The following is a 22,962-nucleotide window of genomic DNA, read 5'->3' as shown; positions in this document are numbered from 1 at the left end:
GTATAAATTTGATATTTTTTGTTTGTGTGCACACCAATTCTGCACTATTTTTAATCAAATTTACAATTGATTGTGTTAAATATGATTAATTGTGAAACACTGTTCAATCCGTGAGACTGCTTGTCCTTTCTGTGACAGCACTGTGTAACCAGCACAACATGAGCAAAACATTATCAACAAAAACAAATTCCACCACAGAGGACTTTTTGAAGATGCACCATTGCATAATCGCAGTATTAGGGTAGTAAAAGGGGTGTGCTTGTTTTACCTGTGACTTTTTTCTCAGTGTCATCATAGTTGCTAGAGGTGAGGAGGTGTCCAAAGATCAGTGCAGGCACATACATCTTCTCATCTTTGTGTTCAACTACAGGAATTCCCTTCCCGTTATTCCACACGGAGATGATATTGGACTCTCTTTTAGGACCAAGAGGACAATGCAAAGAAACAGAATCCAATTATGTTTTCCAACAAGATATCACTGTTTCTACAATATTATTCAAATATATTTAAAACTCTCTCAAACTGTAGTATTTCATCCTGTGTTTAAGAAAAGGATAGTATACAAATCACTTGCCTAGGACAGTTTAGCATTATAAAAATATTTGTCCACAGAAAGTGAATAAATCTGCAAGGATATCTATCACAGACAGAGGAAGAGTGCGTATGATTGTGTACATGGTTTATGAGGAAAAAATTGTGTATACTGATATTGGTATTACAACGTAAACACTTCCCGTGTCCCAACCCAAACCAAACATACAAAACTGTAAAGCTTTGGAATATAATCTTTTTTACGATGTTCACAGATAGGAGAGAGGCTATCATGTAATTTGACATGTCATAAAGTTTGATACAGCTGGTAAATAAATAAGCTGAATGAGAAAGTGTTGTATTATAATTAAAGATTTGGAGGTCAAGATGCATCGTGATGCATGGAGAATCGTTTTACAATCGAATAGTTACTGTCTGAATCTGAATTGAATTTGTGAGGCAAGTGAAGATTCACACCTCTGCTAAATTTTTTTTTTTTTTTTTTATTCAAAAACACCACAAGGTTTCTGTAAGTGTTATGTTTAGGAGTTAGTTTAGGGTTAGGGATTGAAAATATGATAAGCTCAGTATAAAAACCATTACTTCTATGGAGAATCCCAATAAACCACATATGCAAGTGTATGATGGAGGTGAAGTAAATGTGAAATGAGCAGCCATGGGACTTTATTAGATCATAACATCCACTGCACGCTCTCCCAAGAATCAATCACATCAACATTTCGCCACTGCAGTAGTCAACTGCCAGCACCAACATCTACTTGATACAAGAGCATTTAGAGTCAGAGTCTTTAATCAGAGCAGATGTGAATGAGACTGATAAAGCTGCACTCACGGGTCAATGGTGATTTTGATGGTGGTCATGTTCTTGTCTCTTTGTTTGTTATCGGCTGCATTGACTGATGGTAAAGAAAATCACTTGTTACAGCATGAAAGATCAAAGACATTTATCATCCAGATATCTTTTGTTGGAAAATAGCAGATTAGCTATAAAACAATCATAATAGTGATAATGTATATATTATTATTACTACTCATAGTATTAATAAGAAAAACAATGCATTTAAAAATTTGAAAAAAACATATTATAGTACTTATTTAGTACAGCAATATTTATTTTACTATATATAGCCTAATATTACTAAAACATTTTAATATATGAAAAATGCCATGCTAAGACTTATGTGAACATTTTTGAGTGATGATGCAAAACAATTTTGTTGAATCAGTTTTGAATCGATTCACCCAAATGAAAAATGAACAAAACCTAAAAACTCATATGTCATTTTTGCTACTTAAGTTTACAAGAGACAAACTACAAAAACTTCTCTGCGTCTTAATGCTTTCAAACCTGCAAGTTGTGAGACGATAAAGGAACAACGTAATGGTTGAATAACATGAAAAACATTGATAACTTCTGAACACAGTTATCGGTGAACTGCTATAAATATAAAGTTTAATGAAGACTACTGAACAATGAAGTAAACTAAATGATCACTAAACAATCCTGATTTTAGTTCACTGAAAGGAACATAACAAAAATCTTACCAAGGATCTCATCAAAGATTTTGTATAATCCAGGGACGAATGTGATCTCCCTCAAGTTCATTCCAATTTCTTCGTCAAAAACCCACATTTGCTGTAGGACACACAATCACTTGAGTATTAAGGTAAAGAAATTAAAATGCATTTGATGGCACTGAAACAAGCTTTGAATCAGTCAGTTGTTTCTGTCTTAAAATTTATTTCATTATAAAAGGTCGGGTTCACATTTTCCTGAATGTCAGTCTAAATTTTAGACTGAATATCTAATCTTGATCCTGATCAAAGTTTTCTCTTACCTGAGTGACGGGTTCCACAGAGCCGATATAGGTGTCTGGACGGAGGAGTATGTGCTCGAGTTGAGTCTTCTTCTGGTAGATCCGCTCCACTGACATCTTCTTAGAGCTCTCTTTCTTGACCGCCTCACTCTTCCCTGAATCTCCCCGGCCGTTCACTTCCTCTTTCTTCGCACCATTGTTCTTGTCAAAGAGGGTCTGTTGTTAGATACATCCATGCAACTTTGTTAAACTTGTCCACGGCTATCAAATGGTTCTCTCAAAAAGTTTGCGAACCTTTTTATTGTTTTTGATGTTGGAATTATTTTACAGAAACAAAAGGTAGCTGAAATAGTTGGTTAATCATCTAGATGGACTGGATTCACAGTTGCTTTGCAAATATACTTGTGCAATAGATAATCTCTGTAAACTCTGTAAATGTATGTAATAGTGTATTATCAATCTGTCTGTTTTGTCGGTCTGTAGTTTGTTGAACTCACTCTATAATCTTTTAACATGTCTATGATTAAAAAAATTATGATTAAAAAATGGTACTCTTTTCAAAATGGTGACATGTCAGTGCTTTATAATACTGTAAATCTGTATTTCCTCTGCATTTTAGTGGTTGTTATTTCCTAGATTGCACTGAATTAACATGTCGTTATAGCAGAATTTGACTAATAATAATAATAAGTTTTATTTATATAGCGCCTTTCCAGAGCTTAAGGTCGCTTTACATTACAGTTACAGTTGCACCTGGAAGCAATAAACAGAAATGCCAACAGACAATCTAACTGTAAATATAATCTGTAAATCTGTAAATAATCTGTAAATCTAAGATTTATATTACAAATGTGTAAATATTATCTACAAAAAAATCTTGTAACTAATGTGTAACATAACATGTTAGGGTCGACATTATGTTTAATAAGTTTAATAACATCACTTGCAAAAATCTACACCTCATATATCAGTAATTTAAACTCATAATATTAGTAACCTAGATCATTAAACTGGCCTGGGATCAGTTCTTATAATTAACATCTAATCTTCCATGGACAGACCTATTGAGGCTTTGAGTGATCAAACCCAAATAAGCCCTTCCACCCTGTCCCGTTTTAAGATCAGCATATCACTGTGGACTTTTGGTTGTAAAAGAGCAACAGTCTGCGTGTGTATACATCGCATGAGTAAGTTTGACTCTAACAAAGATGATAAAGTTGAAATCAGTGGAAAGAGTTATTCACTGCTGAGAATCAACACAAAAGAACTTCCTCTACATCACCACGAAGAGCTTCACAAATCATCATCTTCATTCACAAATTGATGATTAAATGTGAGGTATTTAAAACAGATGTTCAGCAAATGGATATAATGTGCACTGAATGAATAATAAAGAGATGCAGATGAGTCTGTGAGCTTTATGTTGAACTGGATGAATGTTGCAGCTAAAAGGCTAAAGAACATGCGTGCGTACACACAGTGGTTATACATTTTCATAAGCGAAGTCTGTGCATAATAACACATGAATTACAATGTTAGTAATCATATATGACTTACCACCCAGGTTAAGCCCCCGCTTCCTGCTGCACCGTTAGACATTTTCTATTGTGTGTGCCCAGAAAAAACAATCAGGATCTGTCCATATGTGATCTCCAAACGCCTCAAACGCCGGGCACCATCCGGGCTGGGTTCCCGTGGTTTCTCTTTCCTTTGTTTATTTACTTCTGTGCTGGAGGTGAGGTTCCGCGGGCTGGTTTCATGGAGGAAGTGCGTACGCTTCTACGTGACTGTTCCTCGGCTATTGTTAAAATCGACCACCGGCGCCTGCTCAAGGCCTAGTGCTCAAACTAAGACTTTTAAATAGCTCCTTAATATTAAAAGATGTTTAAAAAAACAGCGTAATTACATGCTAATAAAGACAAAATAAGTTATTAAATGATACAAATACATTTAATTTTTCGTTTGCTAAGTAGGAATATTGCCACATTAAAAGGATTTTCATTCAATAACAAACAGCCGCGGCGTTCGTCCGGCTACACCATTCGCATGGCGGCATGCCCCCATAGCTCCACCCGACCAATAGGATGTCAAGAATCTGAGGCGCCGGCATTTCAACCAATGAGCAGTATGGTCTGCGTCGTGCAGCGTCACGCACTTTAATTTTTTTTTAGTCTATGTTCGGGAATAAACTGACTTGTCTCGTCGTTGCCACAGACCCAAATGACCAGACGGCACATTTTTTGGAGTCCTCCTTACCCCGACTAGAGCTGTTCCTGGAAATGTCCCCGTTTTACATTACTTTCAAAACAACCCCCAAATACACTACAAAAAGCCCAACCAACATAGACTGCTGTGTGTAGAGTAGTAATTATTTTTTACAAAAAGAGAGGGCTGCAAGCTACACTCATTGTTCGGTCACGACGAGACGAGTGTTATCCATTTTTAAAAAGTAATCGATTTCAAGGTAGTCACATACTAACTAGGCTACTCTTGTTAAAGTAATACTGTTTACTGTGCAGGGCCTGGGTGTCTATACCACGTGGGTGAAAGTACACCCATATGAAGAAATAAAAAAATTAAAAAAGAATAATAAACTAATCAATTACACTTGCAACAATTACATTTGCAGAAAGCACACACTCTGCTCAAAATGAGCCTAAAATCAGAGGTGTAAAGTATTTGAATAAATGTGATTGGCATAAAAAATGGGCAAAAAATGGCTTATATTAATGGCTTTATTATATTATATTATATTATATATATATATATATTATATTATATTATATTATATTATATTATATTATATTATAATTCCCCCCTCCCCCTACACTATCATGATGTAATACTACAGGTATGGTTATGATAGGTTAGGGCCCCAAAGAAGATGAAAGTTGTTTGAAGATTATAAAATTGCATTTTATAATGACCTCAGTATTTTATAATTAATATAATATAATATAATATAATATAATATAATATAATATATGTATTTGCTATCAAGGGTAATAACATGCAGTATGTTTGGAGGCAAATTTAACACTCCCTTGGGACCGCCCCACTCATGGGTGGTCTCACGATGCTTCACTGTTGGCATGACACAGAACTCATCATGGTAGCGTTCACCTTTTATTTCCCTGGACTATTCATTTTCCAGATGTCTCAAACAGTCGGATGGGGGCTTCATCAGAAAAAATAACTTCTTTCAGTCTTCTGCTGTCCAATCCTTGCTGTACTTGCAGAATTCTAGTCTGTCCCTGATGTTTTTTCTTGGAGAAAAGTGGCTTCTTTGCTGCCCTTCTTCACCAAGCCACTGTCCAAAAGTCTTGACGTCACTGTGCCTACAGATGCACACCTGCTGCCGGTATTGAGCTCTGCACATGGTTCAGGATTAACTCTTCAGGAGGTGACCATCCTGCCGCTTGCTGGACACTCTGGGATGTTCTGAAGGCTTCTTCATTGCAGCTGAATTTCTCAACTTGAAGTTCTTGATGATCCAGTAAATGGTTCTTTCAGATGCTTTGCATCAAAATGGCCTCACATGCAAAGAAATTGCTGCAAAGCGATGATGGGTACATGTCTTTCTTTAGAGGTAACCATTGAAGACGCAAGGACACAATGACTGGAAGCACTTTTTCCTCCTGACTAGAACTTGTTTGCACTTTCCCATGTGCTGATGTGATTAGTGAAATTATGCTAGCTGATCACTTTTTACCAGGACCTCAAACAGGTCCTTTTTTGTTTGTTTGTTTTTGTAAAATGCATCTGATCAACACCACAACTAAAGCAGCAAACTTTTAACAAGCAGTTCATCTAATGAGGGTTTCTGAGACTACAACCCACTGCAGAGAACCACCAAAACTTTTGGCCATGGATTTACCCTATCATTCAAGTGGGGGGCGGGACCATAATAAATTGCCATTTTTTAAAGGTAATGTACCTCCTTGTGGTTGAGAGACACAGAAAACTAAATGAAACTAAGCCTTTGCAATCTGATATGAAAATAACTTTCTGTAAAGTTGTAAACATTGCTGAATAAAAATTTGCCAGTGCCAACACTGGATTACAGAAGTCAAGTCAAGTCACCTTTATTTATATAGCGCTTTTTACAATGCAGATTGTATCAAAGCAGCTTTACATTGATAACTGGTACATAATTTTTGCTGCACAGCAGCTCTTCAAGAATAGTGTCAATGCAGGCAGATCAAAGCACTGTTGAATAAATGTCAAGAATACTGTTGAATATCAAATGTCAAGTGTCAAGTCAAATGTCAAGTGTCCTCAACTAAGCAAGCCAAAGGCGACAGCGGCAAGGAACCCAAACTCCAACAGGTGACATCAGGTGGCAAACAAGTGGCAAATAGGTGTTAAAATGGAGAAAAAAAAACCTTGGGAGAAACCAGGCTTGTTACGAATCAGGTTGCTATCATAAATCTGATAGGATAGCAACATTCAAAGTATTTATTTCAGTTCCATCCAGTTGAGCATCGTATTCATCACGCCGGTATGGACGGTTTGTTGAGGAACTGTGCTACTGGCTGTCGTGTCGATGAGGCCTTCACAGTGGATGATCTAGTCGACTCGATCTCTGCTGATACTTCAGGGCTGCGTTGTGGTCGTGTACAATTGAGGATCGTATTCATCACGCCGGTATGGTCGGCGTGATGAAGTGCCAAAATACAACAAATAAAGTTTGAAGAGAAAACACTAAGAATCTCATTCTGAGCAGGATGTCTCAAAATTAGGATTCTCCTTATCTATGTTTTCATGAGAATTATGATGCCCCAGTTATTTAGGAGTTATCAGTGGTTCATAAAATCATTTAGGAAGTGTAAGTAAATGATTAAGAAAACTATTTAAACATCCATTTATACATATTATTATTTAGACATATAGTAATAGTTACTCAGTGCATTAATAAATGCTTTATTAATACATATAACCTACTGTAATTCATGATTAATTCAGGTAGTTATAAAACATTTAGAGGTGGTCAGTTAACTATTGTTGTGAGCTCATCTAAAGTAATGACTATTTATGCATCGTAAAGCTTTACAAAGGAGATAAAAAGTTATCTTCTGCACTGCTGTTCTCTAATGTTTTAAAGTTAGTACTGAGGTAGTTTTGACACTGTGAAATATTTTATTATATTATTATTGTTTTATAAAACTTTATTTGTTGTATTTTGGCACTTCTGTAATCCAGTGTTGGCATTCAGCAATGTTTACAACTTTACAGAAAGTTATTTTTATATCAGATTGCAAAGGCTTAGTTTCATTTAGTTTTCTGGAGGTGTACAGGAATTTTTATTTTCTGTGACATTGCAGAGGTTTATTTTTAATTTTATATCAAATTACCCTTCATAAGGTTTCTATGTTCTCTATCATTTAAATCTCTTTATAAAAGCTTTACAAGCCATAAATAGTCCTCACTTTAGATGAGCTCACAAAAATAATAAACTGACACCTACTAAATGTTTTATAACTATTTATTAACACATTTATTAACTATACTATCTGTCTAAATAAGATGCATAAATGTACATATAAATAGTTTATTAATCATTTACTTACACTTTCGAAATAATCTTATGAACCACTGACAACTCCTAAATAACTGGTTTGTAAATAATATAATACATACTTTATTAATGATCAATTTATCATTATTAAACACATTATATATATGCTTATAAATAAAAAACAAAGCATTTATAGGTGTATTTATAAACTGCTTACTAATGTCTATGTTAAATAATTTCTTATTTCTTGGGCTTCACTTTTTGACTTTCTCTGTGTCTTGGGATTTTTCCATTGTGCAGCTCATGTACCTACCTAGACAAAACAAGAAGTAGTAGTCCTTGGACACACCGACACTCTCACACACAACCAGAAGTTGAAGACGCACACACATTTACGCACATACATTTCTTATTTGTTATTATATTTCTTGAAACGCCATACATGGTAAGGTTTGATTCTTAAGTCGTATGATTGGATGCTCAAACCATCCTGGAGATTATTGTTTGACCTCTGTCTATAAATATGACCCTTCTTCCTGAATAAATCTGAGAATGCTTTGTACCACACTTGATCTGTGTCTGCTTGGTCATTCTCCTGAGGCCTTGCGCTGCTGCTGCCACACATCACAGGGGTTGAGGCACCTGTTGCTTAACTGATGAGTGGAATTACAAATATTCTACCTATTATTGAGAATTTGATCTAACAGTTTGGGGGCTCGTCCGGGATATTCCCAAGAAACACGGGACTGGGGGACTGGGGGACTGAGAGGTCATCCTTCATCACAGGTAAGTTGTTTTTTAATAATTTCCTGTGGTGGTAGGATTGATTGAACTCATCCCATAATTGGTAGTGTTATCCTTGGATGCAGCTCTAAGAGTTAGTCCAGGAAGATTTGTCTGTAAGGGTACTGTTTAAACGCACAGCTACCTGGCAAATACCTGGCAGATCCGCTCTGACGGATATCCGTTTAGATCCGCTCTGATGGAAAACAAAGTTTTGATGGGAACATTCCGGTTGACGAATTAATAAAATTCAGCTGTGAGACTGTGAGAAGCCAAAAGATGAACAAAAATCAGAGCCTGCTTTTATGTTTGTGAGACAGGGAAATCAAATTTCCATACGTCCTGCTAAGGCAAGTGACATTCAAAGCATATGTAACAATCTGCCTTCTCCCTCTCATCCGGTGAAATTTGTGCAGATCCCGAAAAGTCATACCCGTTACGCACAACTGACGGGTCCAGATTTTAGAGTAATACTCCTCAGAACTTTGGGGAATGATGTGACAAAGACAGAGATAATTGATGCGTGTCCTTCTCTGAAAACAGAAAATTATAAAATGACTGGAAAAGGGACTGCAGATAATCCCAATAAACTGTTGTAGGAGGAGGAAGAGCATTTAGAGATTTTTTACGAGGAGCTACAAAGGATTTTAGAAAGACGGGTGATTTCAAAAAGAGATATATCATATGCCGCTAACACTAAACAGGGGCCAAAAGAATCCGCCGCAGCTTTCGTAAATCGATTCAAAAAGTCATGGGAGGAGGATTCTAAATTGCCAACCACACGAGATAATAGCATACTTTTCATTAACACATGTTTGAACAATATGAATCCAAAACAGGCCCAGCTGATAAGAGTAACCACATCACAAATTACTGAGTTGAATGTAGAGGAATTTTGTGCACGAGTAAGAGAGTTAGATGCTGCTGGAGGATTTTCAGGTAATAGTGCATTGACAGTTAAAACTGAACCTGCATTTTTGCAGACAACATGGGAAGAAGCCCCACGAAGGCAAGGGAAATGTCATTATTGTGGCAAACCTGGTCATTGGGCACAAGAGTGCAGAAAACTAAAATATGACGAGCAAAGACGCAAACAGGGAGAGATAGACAAAAAGGAGAATTCCAACTCCAATCAAGAGACTGGTAACAAATACCAAACAGAATGGACTCCCCAATAGGGATGCCTACAGAGTGAAGGAACCCCAAGTACTTCTATGCTCACTCTAAAATATAAAAATAACAAAACTGATTTGCCAAATTTGGAATTGAGTGTAGATGGGAAAAAATATTGCTTTCTTATTGATACTGGTGCCAGCTGCTCATCAATTTCTGGTTTAATGTATGAGGGTCCAGTTTCTGCAAAAAGTACACGCTCCGTTACGCTCTGGGTATTGATGGGGTTCCAATCTCCTGCTCAGTTACACACCCTTTGCCTGTGGTCACAAGTGATGGTCAACACTTTATGCACAAATTTACTATCATTCCCGAATCACCTCTAAATTTGCTTGGAAGAGATATTTTGCATAAACTCGGAGTGGAAATTGTGTTTACTGAAAATTATGTTTCTCTTTTCTTCCCTTCTGTGCTGATGGTGTCCACTGAGCCACAGCCTCATCCTGCTGAATACATGCTGAGTGAAGCTGAGAGTAAGGGAGAAGAGATAGCGTCACTGAAACGAGTAAATCCAAAACTGTGGGCTAAGCACAAGGACGAAGCAGGTTTCATCAATGATAAACCGTACACTGCGTTACTGAAAACAAAAACACCGGTCTATTTAAAACAATACCCTCTATCTCCAGAGAAAGAGAAGGGCATTGAACCTGTGATTCAAAATTTGTTGAAACAGGGCATTATTATTCAGACACACTTGCCATATAACACACCTATTAATCCTATTCTCAAAGCAGATGGACAAAGTTGGCGACTGACACAAGATTTGAGGAAGATCAATGATCTGATCATACCGCTTTCACCAGTGGTACCAGATGTGGTAACTATAATAAATTCAATACCACCTACACATAAATTCTATACTGTCCTTGATATATGCTCTGCTTTTTTCAGCATACCGATATAACAACAATTTACATGGAAACGTCTTCCTCAGGGCTACGTTGACTCGCCTGCTGTGTTCTCTGCGATCGTGCACAAAACCCTCAGCAACATCAAGCTCCCTCCCACCGACTACATGTTTACTACAGTATGCAGATGACCTGCTCATCTCAGCCACAACAGCAGAGGACTGTGAACAGGCCTCCATCATTGTCTGCAATGTGCTGGCAGAGGCGGGGTTTAAAGCTTGAAGAAAGAAAGTGCAGTGGATGAGACCAGAAGTCTCTTATCTGGGACACATTATCTCAGAAGGACAAAAAAGGATCTCTCCTGACAGAGTGGAGCTGGTAAAGAGATTTACTAAATCAGCCACCATCAAACAAATGCAATCAAGTGGACTGTTGAAATGGATGCTGCCTTCAACGTGTTGAAACACTCCATCATGTCGGCCCCTACGTTGGGCCTTCCTGACTACAAAAAGGACTTCCACCTTTACGTGCACAAGAGCGAGGGCATTGCACGGTACAAGTTATCGCCCTGTGGCATATCTTTCCAAAACATTAGACAACATTGCACAAGGTCTGCCAACATGCCTTTGAGCAGTGGCTGCTGCTGCACTGATGGTACGAGATGCTGAAAAAACAGTCCTCTCACATCCACTGACGTTACACACCTCACAGCAGGTAAATGCAATTTTACATAATCTTAACACACAGCACATGACCGCACAGCGTCGTTCAGGTTATGAGGCAACGTTGTTAGCGACTACAAATTTAACGATTAAGCCAACATCTGTGCCACACACTGCTGTCATTGCTTTGAGAGAATTGCTCGGTACTGCCGACCAAACCACTGACAGCAATGATGAGGTACATGATTGTTTGAAAACAATTGAAACTGAAACTGCTTGTAGGACCGATCTGTTAGATATGGCCCTAGAAGAGGGGGATAGTCTATATGTTGACAGTTCATGTTCTAAACCATCAGATGGTGTGTATTTATGTGGCTATGCAGTTGTTAGACTCCCTGATGAAGTGGTAGAAGCAGAATCATTACCATACACATCAGCACAAGCAGCGGAACTAGTGGCACTAATGAGAGCTTGTGAACTTTCAAAAGATAAAATTGTCACAATTTATACTGATTCTAAGTATGCATACAGTGCAGTCCATGACTTTGCTAACACATGGAAACAAAGAAATTTTAAGACAGCAAATGGAAAACCAATAGCGCATTCTGATTTGATAGGCGATTTAATTAATGCAGTGTAGTTGCCGAACAAAGTGGCCATAGTCAAGGTGAGGGGACATGCAGCAGGAGATTCAGAGGAAATAAGAGGTAATCAATTGGCTGATACAGCTGCTAAAGAGGCATGCAAAAAGGCAATTGAATTTGGGGAAGTTGCTATGATGTTACACGTAACTAATTTGCCTAATACTGATGTCAAAATATTACAGAGCCAACCTACAGAGGCTGACTTACAATACTGGGCCTCAAAAGGCTGTCAGCCAGACAAACAAACAGGGAATTATCAGAGACTCTGAAGGGAAAGTGGCCTTGCCAAAGTCAACACCTGTGCTGCTTATATGTCACTATCATGGTCTCTCACACACAAGTGCTGCAAAGACAGCTCAGGCAATTAATGCTTTGTATTGCATTGCAGATGTACACAAGACAACCCAATTGGTGTTAGATTCGTGCTTTATCTGTGCAAAAACTAACATCCATCGACCTGCAAGTCATTCAGCCTTACCATTTCCAGAGGCTCCATTTCAACATTTGCAAATAGATTTTACACATATGCCACCTGTTCAAAATTGTGATTGTTGACAGATTCACAAAGTGGCCAGAAGCTTTCTCATGTGCGAGGGAGAAGATTTTGTGCAAAGAAATTATACCCAGATTTGGGATACCAAGTGTAATTGAAAGTGATAATGGAACACCTTTTGCATCAAAGGTAACACAATTATTGGCTAAAACTTTAGCTATTGATTGGCATTTTAACATACCGTACAATCCAAGATCGTCCGCAGTTGTTGAAAGATTTAACAGAACGATCAAAGATCGATTAACTAAAGATAGAAACGGGAAAAAATTGGATGACTGTATTGCCAGCTGTTTTAGCTGAAATATGAATGACACCATCCTCCACTACTAAAATGTCTCCTTTTGAAATTCTGATGGGTAGGCCTTTCCCGACACCATGAGTCAAAGGCCGCGCTGGCGTTTCTTCTTTAGATGAAATGGAGGTGATCCTGGACGACTATGTCACGGAACTGGTTGAAAAATTGAATTCTATTAATGGTGATGTCTCACTAACTCTTCCTCTCCCCTCAGAGAAACCAACACACAAGTTTGTGCCCAACCAGCAGGTGCTGATAAGGAGTCTGAAGCCAGTCAAGATCGGAGAGCCAAAATATCTGGGGACGGCCACGGTGATTGCAGTGACGAGGACCGGAGTGCTGACTGACCTGCAGTCGCAGTTGATACACGTGAGTAGACTGAAGGCTGCCCCGTTGCCAAGGGGGACGTTCAGATTAATGTTGATTAGTTAATCTGGACCAACATAACAACAACGTCAAGGACCAAGGCAGGAGGAGTTTGCAAAATGTTGAATTTGTCATGCTGTTTTTCAATTCCAGAATACTACAACAATATTTTTGACTTGATAAATCACATGAAAACCATAATTGTTGATCCACCTGAAACATATGACTGGGATAAAGGGATGAGACAATGGTTCTCTAACTGTTTGATGTACTTTAATTTGTTGTTTCCTGTTCTACTGATGATTTTACTGCTTTTATGTTTGGCTCCATGCATATTACAATCCTTACAGGGAATGATTAAGACAAGTCTTGGAATGGTCTATAGATCACAGTATTAGATTATGATTATGTGTTTAGATTTTGCTTGCTATTATTTGAAAAACAGATTGATCAATTTCCTTTAAAGAGAAGCACTAAATCATAAATTATTTAAAGTGGTCATTGTTAAATAATTTCTTATTTCTTGGGCTTCACTTTTTGACTTTCTCTGTGTCTTGGGTTCCCTTTCAGTCGGTCACGTTTGACGTACGTCAGTAGTGACTGATGAATTGGGATATCGCTAGAGAGCCCTATCAGCTTCGAGTGAACTAAAAACAAGCCAATGGAATTGGTGTGCGATATTTGCATAATGCGCACCGCCTCCGACAGGTGTATATAAATAGGAAGTCTTTCGCTTCGGAGCCAACAGTTGGTGTCCAGCTTCAGACTTCACAAGAGTGAAACTAAACAGCCTTGGAGATTCAGCGTCTGTTTGTGTTGGCGTTAAGGCACAACAGCGTGGTCGCGAGCTTCCCGGGGAGCCTTAGCTAAGCTCTCAACTGCTGTTTTAACAGCAACTGAATTCCCATATAAAACGCAGTTGTCTGTTCCTGAATCAGATTCAGACTTGACAACCATGCTTTCCCGGGCCCCTGGGGGCATTGTGCGATGTGTACTCGCCTTGCCTCGCCCCTGTCTTTGGCCCGGACGTACATGGAAAAACTTGGCAGTTTGTAGCCTCTTTGGTGTCAAATATGGTATGCATATAAGGGGGCCATAATCTGCATTACAAGTTTTTTCTCTCTCACTACCCTTTAGGGTGGGGTGGCAGTGCTACGGGCACACCACCTCTGCCCTGCATGGGTCTTGGCCCCTGGCAAGTCCGTGGTACACCAAAGCACTCATTGCATGTGGGTAGTTCTGAGTCAGGGTTGAGCTACGCATGATCCAGGTCATAGCGCAGGCCCCTGGCCAGACAATGTCCACAGTGGTGGTCCGGAAACACCCCTGGCTAGTCTTGCTGGGATGTGTCGTTGTCAAAGTACACTTTCTCGACCCAGTTGGTTAGCGGGAGGCGGTCCTGGGGATATGGCGACCTGAAGCTGAAGTAAACAGTTCTTTCCCCGGAGGAGGGCCGGGTGGAGAATTCTGGTCTGTTCCGCCGCTGGCTCTCCGGAGTCCAGCAGTACCCACGAATAGCACTGTTATCTGATCCTCCAGGTCCCAAGAGGGTGTGGCTGGTAGTGTGCAAGGCCCCGCCTTGCCACTCTCAGCCCTCTCTCACTTCACCAGTAGGTTCCAGTGTGGTGGTTCAGGCCGCATCCCTTGTGCCGCATCACTGGACAATGCACCTGTTCTCCGGGCGGAGATTGCTGTCCTCCTGGCGAAGGTTGCAATCGAGCCGGTCCCTCAAGCCGATATGAAGTCGGGGTTTTACAGCCCCTACTTCATTGTACCAAAAAGGGCGGTGGGCTACGGCCAATCCTGGATCTGCGCGTCCTGAGCCGGTACCTTCACAAGTTGCCGTTCAAGATGCTCACGCAGAAGCGCATTTTCGAATGCGTCCATCCCCAGGATTGGTTTGCAGCGATCGACCTGAAGGACGCGTACTTTCATGTCTCGATTCTGCCTTGCCTCAGACCCTTCCTACGGTTTGCGTTCGAGGGTCGAGCATATCAGTACAAAGTCCTACCCTTCGGGCTGGCCCTGTCACCCCGCGTCTTCATGAAGGTTGTGGAGGCGGCCATTGTTCCCCTCAAGGAACAAGGCATTCGTATTCTCAACTATCTCAACGACTGGTTGATCCTGGCCAGCTCGCGAGAGCAGTTGTGCGAACACAGGGACATGGTTCTAGCTCACCTCAGCCGGTTGGGTTTTCGGGTCAACTGGGACAAGAGCAAACTCACCCCTGGGCAGAGGATCTCTTATCTCGGTCTCGAGCTAGACTCGGTCGCCCGGACTGCGCACCTCACCGAGGAGCGCGTCCAGTCGGTGTTGACCTGCCTGAGTACGCTCAAGCGCAGGACAGCGGCCCCACTGAAACTTTTTCAGAGGCTCCTGGGTCATATGGCATCTGCAGCCGTGGTCACGCCGCTCGGATTGCTCCATATGAGGCCGCTTCAACACTGGCTTCGCGGCCGGGTCCCGAGATGGGCGTGGCAGCGTGGTACGCTCCGTGTCCCCGTGACACCGAGCTGCCGTCGCACCCTCATCCGGTGGTCGGACCACTCGTTCCTGCGGGCAGGAGTGCCCCTGGAACAGGTGTCCAGGCACGCTGTGGTCTCCACAGATGCCTCTGCCACCGGATGGGGGGCCACGTACAACGGGCATGCAGTGTCGGGTCTGTGGACGGGGCCTCAACTGCATTGGCATATCAATTGGAGTTTGGTAACAGTACGTCCTGGAGTTGCTAACAGTACGTCTTGCACTGGGCCGCTTCAAGAAGCTGCTGTCAGACAAGCACGTACTGGTCCGCTCGGACAGCACTGCGGCCATTGCGTACATCAACCATCAAGGTGGTCTACGCTCCCGTCGCATGTCGCAACTCGCCCGCCATCTCTTGTTATGGAGTCAGAAGCATCTGAGGTCGCTTTGTGCCATTCATGTCCCAGGTGTGCTCAACCGTGCAGCCGACGAGCTGTCACGGCAGCCTCCACTTGCGGGCGAGTGGCGGCTCCATCCCCAGGTGGTCCAGCTGATCTGGCAGCACTTCGGCGAGGCCCAGGCACCTGTTTGCCTCCCCAGAAACTGCCTACTGCCAGTGGTTCTATTCCCTGACCGGCGGTACGCTCAGCACGGATGCCCTGGCACACAGCTGACCCCCGGGTCTGCGCAAATATGCGTTTCCCCCAGTGAGCCATCTCGCACAGCTCCTGTAACCCTATGGCACCCGCGTCCCGACCTGTGGAACCTCCACGTGTGGTCCCTGGACGGGATGCGGAGGTTCTGAGTGATCTCCCGCAAGCGGTCGTAGACACCATCACTTCCGCTAGAGCTCCTTCCACGAGGAGCCTCTATGCGCTGAAGTGGAACCTGTTCGTTGAATGGTGCTCCTCTCGCTGAGAGGACCCCTGATCATGCTCGGTCAGATCCGTGCTTTCCTTCCTGCAAGAGGGCTTGGAGCGAAGGCTGTCTCCCTCCACCCTCAAGGTGTATGTCGCCGCTATCGCTGCACATCACCATGCAGTTGAGGGTAAGTCCCTGGGGAAACACGATCTGATCGTCAGGTTCCTGAGGGGGGCGAGGAGACTGAATCCTTCTCGCCCTTCCTCCATACCCTCTTGGGATCTGACCCTGGTTCTTACATCTCTCCGGGGTCATCCCTTCGAGCCTCTGCAGTCAGTCGAGTTAAAAGTACTGTCTCTCAAGACCGTCCTCCTGGTTGCACTGGCTTCGCTTAAGAGGGCAGGGGATCTGCACGCATTTTCGGTCGACGAATCATGCCTAGAATTCAGGCCCGGTGACTCTCACGTCATCCTGAGACCCCGGCCCGGATATGTGCCCAAGGTTCCTACCACTCCCTTCTGAGATCAGGTAGTGAACCTGCAAGCGCTGCCCTCGGAGGAGGCAGACCCAGCCCTAGCTTTGCTCTGTCCCGTCCGCGCTCTGCGTGTGTACGTGGACAGAACACAAAGCTTCAGGACCTCAGATCAGCTCTTCGTCTGTTACGGAGGCCAGCAGAAGGGAAAGGCTGTCTCCAAGCAGAGGATGGCCCACTGGATAGTGGATGCCATCGCCTTGGCGTACGATTCCCAAGGCGTGCCTTGTCCGCTTGGGTTGAGAGCCCACTCCACCAGAGGAGTGGCCTCTTCCTGGGCGTTGGCTCATGGCGCCTCGCTGACAGATATCTGTAGAGCTGCGGGCTGGGCGACACCTAACACGTTCGCTAGATTCTATAGCCTACGTGTAGAACCGGTATCTTCCCGTGTACTCACTTCCACTAGCCGGTAGACGCGTTGAACCCACTCTAAGTGTCGGCTTGCAATGCCATTCCCGCCCCCTGGGCCGGATACGTGCATCTATTGACTCCAGTCGTGTTCCCCACTTGGCGAACCCTGTCGAGTTCCTCCGCCTCCCCCTTCAGCTCAGACATTGCGGAGTGTCTGATGCCAGGCCAACATCCGTCCCTGATGTTGTCTGTTGGCTGGGTTCCATATGTCATGACTCCTCTACATGAGCGGTCCCATATGTGTAATTGTCCACAGTTTAAAACTCCCTACAGCGAGTCCGTGTCTTTCCCTTAGCAGAGCCAGCTCTGCTGTCACCTGTCAGATGAGTCTCCCCCTACCCAGGTGGAGCCATCCCACGGACTCCATATGCGTACTGCTCCCCGGGCCAGTCCATATGTGTATTCTCCACGTAAACCCCTCCCCCATTGGGTAGGTAGTGGCCTCCGCAGCGTCCCCTACGGGTTCGCTTCCCCAGTGTAGTCTAGTTTACTTAGTGGGTATGTCGGAATAGCAGTAGACTCTCTCTGCGTAAGCTCGCCCCCTTCACCGTCCCAATTGGTGCGACGGGTGGCTAGAGCTTGCACTGGGCACTGGAAGGGGTTTCGTAACTGTGGCGCTTTATTTGGGATCCCAATTCGTCGGTCACTACTGACGACTGACGTACGTCGAATGTGACCGACTGAAAAAGGAACGTCTCGGTTACGTATGTAACCCTTGTTCCCTGAAGGAGGGAACGGAGACGTACGTCCCGTCGCCACAGTTTCTGTACCCTCGCTGTTGTGCGGACACCAGTTGTCTCCTCAGCGAAAAACAGAGTGCGATTGCTTCCTATTTATATACACCTGTCGGAGGCGGTGCGCATTATGCAAATATCGCACGCCAATTCCATTGGCTTGTTTTAGTTCACTCGAAGCTGATAGGGCTCTCTAGTGATATCCCAATTCGTCGGTCACTACTGACATACGTAACCGAGACGATTTTTCCATTGTGCAGCTCATGTACCTACCTAGACAAAACAAGAAGTAGTAGTCCTTGGACACACCGACACTCTCACACACAACCAGAAGTTGAAGACACACACACATTTACGCACATACATTTCTTATTTGTTATTATATTTCTTGAAATGCCATACATGGTAATGTTTGATTCTTAAGTCGTATGATTGGATGCTCAAGCCATCCTTGAGATTGTTGTTTGACCTCTGTCTATAAATATGACCCTTCTTCCTGAATAAATCTGAGAATGCTTTGTACCACACTTGATCTGTGTCTGCTTGGTCATTCTCCCGAGGCCTCGCGCTGCTGCTGCCACACATCACAGGGGTTGAGGCGTCTGTTTCTTAACTGATGACTGGAATTACAAATATTCTACCTATTATTGAGATTTTGATCTAACAGTCTATTAATGCTTTATAAATGATAAATTGACTACTTACTAATGCTTAACTAATGCTTCATAGCGTGAGTTATTATAAAGTGTTACCACATTGTTTTATTTATGTGCTATATTGACAAGACCTTTTTGAAGGATATTGGTTTATGTGTGACCTTTTTGAGCACTTGAGCTTAAATGAGAGTTGAGAGTTTGTAGATGTTTATAAGGTTGTGTCGACCTTGATTTATTGCAATATTGAGGTTTTCAGTTTTATTTTAGAAAATAAACTTGATTTCTCATCTTACAAATCAGTTGTTTCTTATTTTCACTGGCATGTCTGTCAGGGGTTGAGGACTAGTGGATCTCTGAGCCTTTATTCAGCATGAGTAAAACACTTAAGTACTGTTAAAATCAGATACTTTAAGACTTTTACTCAAGTCATATTGGAATTGGTTACTTGTAACTTGTAGTCGAGTCATTTTCGATGTAAGGTATCTGTACTTTTACTCAAGTATGGTTTTCAGGTACTCTTTAGACCTCAATTCTAAAATAAGCCCAATTAAGGGATGGTGAAGGTCTAGCCTTTTTCCAAACACACAATAACGTAATCCAAGTACCACAATATGAAAGTAATGTAATCTGATTACTTTGGATTACTTTTGGATTACTTCAAGGTCACATGTATAAAAAAAGAAAGAAATGGGAGGGGGGGCATCTTTACTGTAAATAAATTGCATTTTTAAATGTAATTTTAATGATTTCTTCTCAATTTCTGCAAGTTTTTACATTTTACACGTTCCATCATTTGATTGGGTCTAAACACTAAAAATATTTTAAAAATCTGATAAATTATATATTGCAATATTACTATTGTTGTTGTTGTTTAGTGTGTGTGTTTGTGTGTGTGTGTAAAGAGCTATTCAGACATCTAGTGGCTACAGTATGGTATTACAGATTATTGTTATAGTCCTTTGATAAAGAAAGTGTTTTCGTAGCTGGAAGGCAGAGTTTGCACTGTACAACCATGTCGTTTGCATTTTCTTCAAAATAGCAGCGAAATTTCCATGAATTGAAAGCGTTTTCCCAACGGGCAGCATCGTTTCAACTAGCAGCAGTGATTCAATCTGCATCTGAGGAGATTGTAGACAGGTGTTATTTGCTCATACTGTATAATCAAGCAGCGCTTAATATGTGTTATTATGGCAAAATAATGATTTATTTAGTTTTAAATGAAACGATTGTAATCCTGATAGTATTCCCCCTTTTTTCAAAATGTAACTGTAATCTGATTACTACGTTTTTTGACGTAACTGTAACGAATTACAGTTACTGTATTTTTGTATCCTGATTACGTAACGCCGTTACATGTATTCCGTTACTCCCCAACCCTGTATATATATATATATATATATATATATCCTAATGAGCACAACAAACATTTTATGGGGGTTAGGAAACTCCTTTTACTGATTGTATTTAGTATATCACATTATACTTAGAACATGCAAGAACATGAGAAGAACATGCAAATTGTACTTTTAGACTTTTTTGGCAGTACTATTGGGAGAATGTGAAACTTTGTGGTGTATTCACATTTTGGGTTCACCATGCTTGCCTGTACATAGTATTTTTTATAAGTATGGTGTGTAGTATACTGAATTTGTTTTTTTAATATCACCATTTAAGTACATTACAAACAAAAAAAATCTGTCCTTTGGATGAGAGGTTAAACCGAGGTACTGACTCTGTGGTCATTAAAAACCCCAGAATGTCCTTTGAAAAGAGCAGGGGTTTAACCCCGGCAAACTGGCCAAATTTGCCCATTGGCCTATGTCCATCATGGCCTCCTAATCACCCAATCATCCCCATATACTGATTGGCTTCATCACTCTGTCTCCTCTCCATCAATAAGCTGGTGTGTGGTGGGCGTTCTGGCGCAATATGGCTACCGTCGCAACATCCAGGTGAATGCTGCACATTGGTGGTGGTTGAGGAGATTCCCACTTACATATGTAAAAGGCTATGAGTAGCCAGAAAAGTGCTATATAAATGTAATTAATAAAATAAAATAAAATAAAATAAAATAAAATAAAATAAAATAAAATAAAATAAAATAAAAATACTGGCAGGCAGTAAAGGAACGTTTTGCCCTCCAGGTCAGCGATGGTCCTATACAGTGATGTCACATGAAAACTATGAAGGAGAAAAGACAATCACAATTTCTTTTTCATGGCAACTTTAAAGTGGGTATAAAGGCATAGCATTAGACTAGATTAGACTAGATTTTTCCTCTCTCTGTTTTCTTTATATTGATAAAGAGTTAATTTCTATTTATTTCATGCGATGTGTCACGCTCAAGCTAGGCTCTCCAGTCACACCCACACAGTGCTGACTTTCAGCGCTGAGTGCTGAGTTCTAATCACCATCACCTGTTCCTCATCACAGGTACTAAAGCGCACACCTCTCATTCAATCATTGTCTGGCCTTAAACGTGGAAACAGACTCCTTACCTGCTTTACTTATCTTGGTGGATCAGCTAGTAAGCTTTGTCTCTCTCCTTTTTCGACTCTCCTGTTTCCTTTGTCTCTTTCTTTGTCTTTACTCATTCTATACTCGCATGCTCTTCAAGAGATGTGCACTTTGCCCAGTTTTTCTACCATCATCACTACACATGTATCAAGCACATTTTTTGTATAAAGCGTATTTCTGAAACAAATAGGCAACTGGGCCTTCTCATGAATACTACTGATTTTTCTCATATCTATGAGGCTATGGACCCAGAGGCTAAGGTTAGTGCCTTCACTTCCTCTATCTGGTCTATCTTGGATAAAACTGTTCCGTTTAAGAAAGTTTCTATCACAAATAATGATAAGCCTTGGATGACTGTACAAATTAAAGATCTGATAAAAGACAGACAGCATACATTTTGTTCTGGCAATAAAACCTCTTATATACAAATTTAAAATCAACTATTACCAAAAAAAAATTAATGACGCAAAGAAACAATACTATAAGCATGAGGTGGAGGAACTGTGAGGCACTAAGCCTAAACAGTGGTTTAAGTCTGTGAAGGCACTAATGGGCATGGAAGGAGACAAGAGTGATATGGTGTCTCAGGATCATAACATCATGCAACATGAGTTGCAAATGCAGTATACCACCTCCACAAAGAGAATGCAGCAAAGGCTGCTGGTCCTGATGGTATCCCTCCTCGGGTTTAAAGCTGAAGAGGAGAAAGAAAAAGGCCGTGCAGCCCCAGTCTCCTGAGTTTTCTGCCTCCGTGCAGCCCCAGTCTGCTGAGTTTTCAGCCTCTGTGCAGCCCCAGTCTCCTGAGTTTTCTGCCTCTGTGCAGCCCCAGTCTTCTGAGTTTTCTGCCTCCGTACAGCCCCAGTCTCCTGAGTTTTCTGCCGCCAAGCAGCCCAAGGCGCCAGTCATAGATAAGGAGGACTGGCTAATAGACCTTTGGGCTGAACCAGCTCCCTGTCCCCTCGATCTTGTTCCCTGTTTCAACAAGCCCGCTTCAAACATCCACGAATCTGCTCCATGCTTCAACGAGCCCGCTCCATGCTTCAATGAACCCGCTCCATGCTCCAAAGAGCCTGCTCCAGACTTCAACAAGCCCACTCCAGCCTTCAACGAGCCCGCTCCAGGCTTCAATGAGCCCGCTCCAGCCCTCGCCGAGCCACCTCCAGTCCCGGCTGCCAACGAGTCCGCCCCGGCTGCCAACGAGTAGACCTGGCTGCCAACGAGTGGAGGAAACACATGTGGGTGGGACTCGAGAACCGCCATGGCCGCCCACAGCTCCAGACCTGCCGTGGCCACCTACGGCTTCTGACCCGTCATGGCCGCCCACAGCTCCTGACCCGCCATGGCCGCCCTCAGCTCCAGACCTGCCATGGCCGCCCTCAGCTCCAGACCCACCATTGCCGCCCACAGCTCCAGACCTGCCGTGGCCACCCACAGCTCCTGACCCGCCATGGCCGCCCTCAGCTCCAGACCTGCCATGGCCGCCTACAGCTCCTGACCCATCACGGCCGCCCGCCCGTGACGGCCCGAGGTCCTAGACCCGCCCTGGAGACCTCTGCATCCGTCTGCATCCCCCCGCA

The 22,962-nt window shown here is 42.3% G+C and overlaps 1 protein-coding gene across 4 annotated transcripts in view; it reads right to left on the bottom strand.

The window, feature by feature from the left end:
• Positions 1–4,457, bottom strand: part of top2b (DNA topoisomerase II beta) — a 73,958-nt gene extending 69,501 nt beyond the window's left edge. For 2 of the 4 annotated variants that reach the window (XR_007184196.1, XR_007184197.1), the window contains exons 1-5: positions 3,927–4,457; positions 2,391–2,585; positions 2,098–2,188; positions 1,385–1,448; positions 269–414 (exon numbers count right to left, since the gene is read on the bottom strand). Coding sequence is in view for 2 of the 4 variants with exons in the window: in XM_048185018.1 (XP_048040975.1) it covers positions 269–414; positions 1,385–1,448; positions 2,098–2,188; positions 2,391–2,585; positions 3,927–3,968 (538 nt within the window). In the remaining 2 variants the exon portion in view is untranslated. The remainder of the gene's footprint in view (positions 1–268; positions 415–1,384; positions 1,449–2,097; positions 2,189–2,390; positions 2,586–3,926) is intronic. The other 2 variants (XM_048185018.1, XM_048185022.1) reach the window with 2 other exon arrangements.
• Positions 4,458–22,962: the final 18,505 nt, after the last annotated feature.

Source organism: Megalobrama amblycephala, linkage group LG1 (assembly GCF_018812025.1).
Source record: "Megalobrama amblycephala isolate DHTTF-2021 linkage group LG1, ASM1881202v1, whole genome shotgun sequence".
Lineage (NCBI taxonomy): Eukaryota > Metazoa > Chordata > Actinopteri > Cypriniformes > Xenocyprididae > Megalobrama > Megalobrama amblycephala.
Note: the sequence above shows the minus strand (reverse complement) of the source record. Positions and strands in the feature narration are given on the sequence as shown.